The sequence below is a fragment of the Pinus tabuliformis genome, chromosome 8 (genome assembly GCF_031772625.1).
Source record: "Pinus tabuliformis cultivar Carrire ecotype Pingquan chromosome 8, CPIR1, whole genome shotgun sequence".
In the NCBI taxonomy this organism is placed as follows: Eukaryota; Viridiplantae; Streptophyta; class Pinopsida; order Pinales; family Pinaceae; genus Pinus; species Pinus tabuliformis.
In genome coordinates this window covers 815,818,950-815,825,876 of record NC_142294.1, presented here as the reverse complement: position 1 = coordinate 815,825,876, position 6,927 = coordinate 815,818,950, and the positions used below count along the sequence as shown (strand labels likewise).

Below are 6,927 nucleotides of genomic sequence, written 5' to 3'. Positions count from 1 at the left end.
TATTTATAGGTCAAACACCCATTGAGTGCTTCTAGGTTTGTCATAGAATTATGAAGACAAAAGAGTCATTATCATACATGTAAGACCCCTTTGGGCATCTTGTATTATGTAAAAGAAATGTATTTGACTCATAAAAGACCCTCCAAGACCTTGTCAATGAGTTGCAACAAGTTGGCCCACATGACAAATGTAAGAACTGTGAACCATTTTAATGTAAGAACTGTGAACTATTTTAATAACTTTTCCTTATGAACAAAATAAGAAAAGAATAGATGCAGAGACAGTGAAGTTTTCAAAATTACAGATCATGATCCTGTAATAAAATTTCCTAAATTTTACAAATTTAATTAACAGAACAGAACTAATAAAAGTACTTACCTGTAGTCTTACGATCGATGAAGCCTCAACTGCGCTTGCTTCAGTTACCAAAAGACCGAAACCACCCAGCCAAACTGAGCAGAACCTTGCTACTCAGTCCAGTAAACTTCTCAAGCGAAGTCCACTATTTCCGCCGTGCCCAGAAACCTCAGAACAAGTTAGGTCTTCCTGATCATAAACTTCTTGATCATAAACAAACTCTATGTATCAGTTTTTCTCGTCCTCCTTCCTCCCCCTTTCCTCCAACCGTCGCTTCCTTCTTATAAATTTCCATTACTGACATCCTCCATCATCGTGTCTCAATTATTATACGTGTCGATTTTTTTTATCAGTGTCGTGGAGGCAATTTGTACCCTTGTAAAGCCTATATACAAGAAGGAACTCGACCTCACTTGAAGAGAAGACAAGGAAGTTCAATCTCCTCAAGAAATAAGCCGAAAAAAGGACGAAAATCAAGGATAGGAAGAAGAAGAGCAAGGTCGAAGTTTTGGACCTCTCTCTCTCTCTCTTGTATAAGGGTTTCTAAAGTTATTGGGCATGTCGAAATTGCAGAAGAAATTGTTGGGGAAGTCAAAATTACAAAAGTTGTTGGGCAAGTCGAAAATACAGAAGTTGTTGGGCAAGTCAAAGTTGCAAAAAGAGTCACTGGGAAATTCGAAATTGTAGAAGTTGTTGGAAAGTTGTTGGGGGTTGAAGTTGTTGCTGGAAGGTCAAAGGTTGTTGCTGCAAGCTGTGTAAGGAAAGCTCATCAAGAAGGACGGTTGACTTGGTCTTGGAGGGGTCATTGTTAAGGGTCTTAGATATTGAAATTCGTTATTTGAAGATTCTATAAAAAGATAAGAATTCGTGTGGGTTTTCCTCTCTAGAGGAGATGTTTTGGCCCTAGTTAGCAGCCTACATTTTGTATCCTCTCATCTCTTTGATATTCATTGTTTGGTAGTTGTTTGATGATAGAGAACACAAAAATAATCAAGTGAAGAAGAAGTTAATGACAAGTACCATAAGTTAAGTAAAAGAATATCACAAACAGTTATCAAAGTAAGACAACTCACCTAATCTAATTGCCCATAGATTTCTCAACACCTTGCAAGTGAACCTTTCACTGAAGTTCAAGCCATTGTTTTTTTTGCAAAGATTCTTCACCCATTTGCTGAGCTTGAAATTTAGAGCTTTCAGAGGTTTTTGTCCCCTAGGACGAGAGCATTTGCAACTTCTAAATCACCAAGGCCGAGAGCAAAGAAGCCTCTTCTATCTTCATTGAGGGTTGCTACTAATCAGTGATTGGAAAATAGTTCATTTTGTGCAATCCATTTGTTATCCCATTGTAACTTGAAGAAGATCTTATTGTGTGGAGCTCTATCTTTGTAATTCCTCTTCAAAGGTTTCAAAGAGCCCTTCTCTTTGTCAAAGGGTCACTCTTGTAACTTTATTAATAAAAAATTGTTTGCCTTGAGGGAGCTTGGGACCTTGATCCCTTGGTATACCTTTTATCCTTGTTTAAAAGGAAGATCTTGCTGACTCACTAACTTATATCTAATCACTAACTCATTCCTTGCATTTGCTAACTCCTTTTTGCATCCTAATTTCATTTCTTGTATTGCATCATTTAACTAATTGCTTGATCTAATTGCATTTGAAATTTCTCGTCTTGTTTCACTTGTTATTGATGATCTAAAGTGGTTTTTTCTACTCCTTGTTAGCAATCTCATTTGTCATCTTCAAGTTGGGTTTACATCATATAATTTTCATTTATTTCATTGTCTGAATTAAGTGAAGAACATCTTTAACAAATACACAAAAAAGGCATTGTGCGATCTTGCTCTAACTCATCTAATCTAATTGTCATCCATTGCATTATATTTGTTTCATTGAGTTTTACTATTGCTTCATTGGTTATTGTTATAAGCTAATAATTTTGTGCTCAAAGTAACTATTTCACTTTTGATTATAAGCATATTAGCATTTATTTTTTTGAAGCATCTTGATATCATTGTATCTTGCATTTGCATTTTAGAGATAATTTTGCATCTTTAAAATCTACCTCCAAGCATAAGTTTGGTTGTATAGAAAGATAGGACAACCTTTTCCACTATTCAATTTAAGAGCTAGATCCTTACTCAATAGTTAAAATAGGTGACCTTGCAATTATCTTGTGGGCAATTCCTTGTAGGAACGAGGACACTTGGGTCGTTGCAAGTCCTGGGTAGGTATCGTTAATGAGGCCTTAGCCTCCTTCCAACACTTCTTTCTACAACCTTGTTTAACACTAATTTCTGACAATTGAGGAGAAGGTCTTCACCTTAGATTAGACATTTAACTTAAAATTAACCAAGACTCTTGCATCACACCTAGTTTAGTCTTGCATTTCATTCATCACTTATTTGGTTATTTTACCTAGAATTGTGGGCTATTTATTTCTCTTTCAAAATTTACTTTTACACCCTTGTACTTTTAAATAATGAATCCATACAGGCGGGGAGAATTTTAATAAGAGAGGAATAACCTGTTATAGAGTTTATTTAACCCAATGTTTCGGAGTTCCAAGTGAGTCCATCCTTAGGGGATACACTAATTGTTTAAAAGGAGATTAATGATGTATCATAGAGTTGATCTTATGTATATATGTAGTTTATGGAAATGATCAATATGAAATGATTTAGTCAGCTAGGGTTATTTGAAATTTTGGGTAAAATTGCAATATGTGGTTTAGATCATTAGATGATTTATTAAAATGGAAATTCCATTATTAATGATATTTTAATTGGATTTCTTTATTACTATCCAATGTAATGTATTGATTTTAATGTGAAATTAGCGTTTAAATCGTTATTAGGGTTGTAATGATTTTAATTGGATTTCTATTTGACAAATTTAATTTATGATTCTATAATTGCAAACTTACAATTTTATTCTACGAGGCTATATAGTTATAATTACTAAAATCCAAAATTTGCACACTATTTGGATTTTAATAATTATAACTATATAGCCTCATAGAATAAAATTAAAAGTTTGCAATTATAGAATCATAAATTAAATTTGTCAAATAGAAATCCAATTAAAATCATTACAACCATAATAACTAATTAAACCCTAATTTCACATTAAAATCAATACATTGCATTGGACAGTAATAAAAAATCCCATTTTAATTAAATCATCTAATGATCTAAACCACATATAGTAATTTTACCCAAAATGTCAAATAACCCTAGCCGACTAAATCATTTCATATTGATCATTTCCATAAACTACATATATACATAAGATCAACTCTATGATACATCATTAATATCCTCTTAAACAATTAGCATATCCCCTGAGGATGCACTCACTTGGAAGTCCAAAACGTTGGGTTAAATAAACTCTATAAACATGTTATCCTTCTACTTGTCAATTTCATGCTTATTGTATCCTGAATTGCCATATCATTGTTGCACATATCTTTTACTTGAAGTACAAGCTTACATTTTCTTGCAAGTTTTATTTGAAAGCTTATTGCTCATATTCTAGTTGCTTTTAATCTCTTGATCTCTTATACTTATGGTTGTCTTGCAACATTGTCTTTCTTGTAACTTGGAATATTATCGTGTGCAAGTAGTTACATTTGAGCCTTGTTATTAAGGCATTGGTCTATCATCTTATCTATCTTGTTAATTGTCATACTGATCTAATTAAATTTATCCTTAATCTCTACATTGTTCAATAATAATCTTACTTGCTAATTAATTTTAAATCAAGTTATCTAAAGAGGTAATTGCCTTGCCCTTAATCTCCCCTTAGTCTCCTAGAACTTGTTTTTTTCAGCAAGTTTTCCTTCACTAACCATCCTTAGGGACTGCCCCCTTAGCTTTCCTAGGAGAGAGCCTAAACGAAGTCAGTAGGGAATAGGTGACAACCCCTGCTTTTTGAGCGCTGCATCATAGCGATTATAGCTTGTGGGGTTGGAAACTTTTCCCACATTTAGGTGTACATTTTAGGCGACAACAGGGATGATTATTGTAATCCTACCTCGAGACTCTAGACTACTGAAGCATTAAGTTCATTGAGCACATATCACTTCAATATTCTAGCTAGGATTTTCTAGGGGTGCAAGGATCCACCTATTGCAACGCAAAAAAATGACACTCATGAACACAAATAATGACAGAATTTGACACGTGACTCTACATAGAATGTAAATGACACATGAAAAACAAATGGCTGTCATCAAAATTTCACTTGACAAGCAAGGTAGATTTGAAATTTTAGGCCGGGTTGGGGGCAACTTGTAAAGATGCAAAACCTAACATGTGAGGACAGGGAACTATTAATCAGCTTCTTTTTACCTATTTGTAAGGGATCATTCCAAGTTCACGGTCCAAAATACCAACACCCAGCAACTCTATTTCAACAAAAATCACATTATTATTTTGCTTTTCATTTGATCATTTATTGAAGATTTAGTCATTGAAAGTTGTATCAATATTTGAAATCTCCTATAGAAGACGTTCGACTAGAATATAAACTATAGATGGCCTTTGAATTCAAGCTACAAATACATATTTTGCTTGCAATTTTGTAGGAAAATAAATGTTAGCATTATTATTTAATGTAAAATGTGAATAACCAATTCTCACAAAATGTAGAAAGAATGTACAATTTGCTTCAGAAAGGTCCCTGCAATTTTAAAATTTATGTTTTGAGAAACGTCCTCGGAAAAGAGCCTATATGTGATGAAGTCATAAAATTATCCATGCATATCAATGCAAAAGATCATGTTATCTTGAAAGATTGAAAAAGAAAAATGTATTTTTAATGAAATAAACCAGGATGCATAACTCATATAGCAAATGGACACCCATATGTCATGTTCATTTGCATTTAAAAAAAAAGAGGCTATCTATATTTAGCTGTTGGCTTTGATACCTTTGCACAATGGCAAGCCCACGATACCACAACATGGGCATGCTCAATTAACTACAAAACTTATCAAAATATTTGTATCATATTAGATTTGCTTCAGAAGGCGGCTTCCACGTGACAGGAATTGCAACTGCAGCCCTCATGAGAAAATTGCAAGAACGAAAAGCGCCATGAGTTGCATTTATTTCAATTTTATATGTAAAGAAAATAGCGCATCTTGCTCAGAACTGGCTTTCTGCATTTATGTTTAACTAATGATGTATCAAGCTAAAGTCGATCTTTTGCCTTTTGCATCCCTTGTCTGCAAAGAAATCAACAGAGTTAAGACAAGTGGACAAACCAATACAACTTGAAAGAAACAGATTTGAGGATTGATGATTATTTTTGCATTTCAGTAGAATTAATGCTAATGGATTTAACTATGCCTATCTGCCTTTGCTTGGGGACTATGTTCATTTGTTGACATTCTTATTTTTCCTCACTTTATTATATCCATAGTTTAGACAGGTCATCTGTGTGTGTCGTTGTGCACAGATGTGTGTATGTGTGTGCCAGAGAGAGAGAGAGAGAGAGACCTTAGCTGCGACAGAAGTTTTAGAATTCAAGAATTCATTGTATATGGTATATAGCCTATGCTTCTCACTTTCAGGCACTGAAGGTCTAGCCTTGACCACAACAGATTCTAAAATTCTGTGTGTTATAAGGGGGTGTGCTGCTGAAGTGCCATAAGCCCCACTCGTACCACTTTCAAGAAACTCATGAACAGATTCAAGTTGTGCATCAGACAAAAGCGCTTGGAGATCAGCACCACTGAAACCTTCTGTAATAGAGGCTATGGAACCTAGATCAACATCACTTGCCAATGGAAGCTGATTACAACCAGAACATTGAGCATGATTAGAGACAACAGAAAGTGATAGACTAGTACAAAGAATCTTAAAACTAAGACAATTAATAAGAGCAGCTTGGCATATAGGAAAAAGGAGGATACCAGGATAGTATGTAATAGATGGAGGGACTAAAACCACCATCTGTGTGAATTCTACTAAGAGTGAACAGGTGAAAACATTCTCATTATAATTTGAGAATTATATTTGTAACAAAATCATCATGAATTTTAAAATCCCGTTTTTATGATTTCCACTTTTCTTACAATACCTGAGTTGAGAATAAAGACCACAAGTTGGCTGTTCATAGATAAAATCACTAGGAAATGTGGATAAGGACGAGGAGGGCAATGCTCTGGATTCATTTTACCAATATATTTTATTCTATTATTTCTCCCCTCTTACATGAATCCTACAGATGCTCTGATTTTTCTACCCTTAATATACCGCCTTCAAATATACCAAAAGAGGGAGCATGCTGTGGCTGCTTCCTAAGAGTCACACCTGTAGCACATAGATCCTAGTATAGTTCATATGTGTGAAAATATCGTCAATAACACATTTAGATTCTGTACAAGGAGAAGTCCAAGTGCTAAGGCTCTGGTAATGAGGAAGAGTTGTCATATCCAAAATTATATTGACTTATGGCTTATGCCATGCATTAGGTGCAGCTGCAGATGTAGGAGATATAAATTAATCTGTAAAAGATAAAATCACAGAATACAATTGGCATTGCTCAAGGACTAATTGAAACCCA

General features: G+C 34.3%; 1 protein-coding gene across 3 annotated transcripts in view; it reads right to left on the bottom strand.

Moving 5' to 3' along the window:
- Positions 1–5,151: 5,151 nt before the first annotated feature.
- PEX1 (peroxisome 1) overlaps positions 5,152–6,927 on the bottom strand; it is a 326,445-nt gene continuing 324,669 nt past the window's right edge. For 2 of the 3 annotated variants that reach the window (XM_089372907.1, XM_089372908.1), the window contains exons 16-17: positions 5,859–6,152; positions 5,152–5,584 (exon numbers count right to left, since the gene is read on the bottom strand). In XM_089372907.1, the coding sequence (XP_089229033.1) occupies positions 5,546–5,584; positions 5,859–6,152 (333 nt within the window). In that variant the 3' untranslated portion in view covers positions 5,152–5,545. The remainder of the gene's footprint in view (positions 5,585–5,858; positions 6,153–6,927) is intronic. The other variant, XM_089372909.1, reaches the window with a different exon arrangement.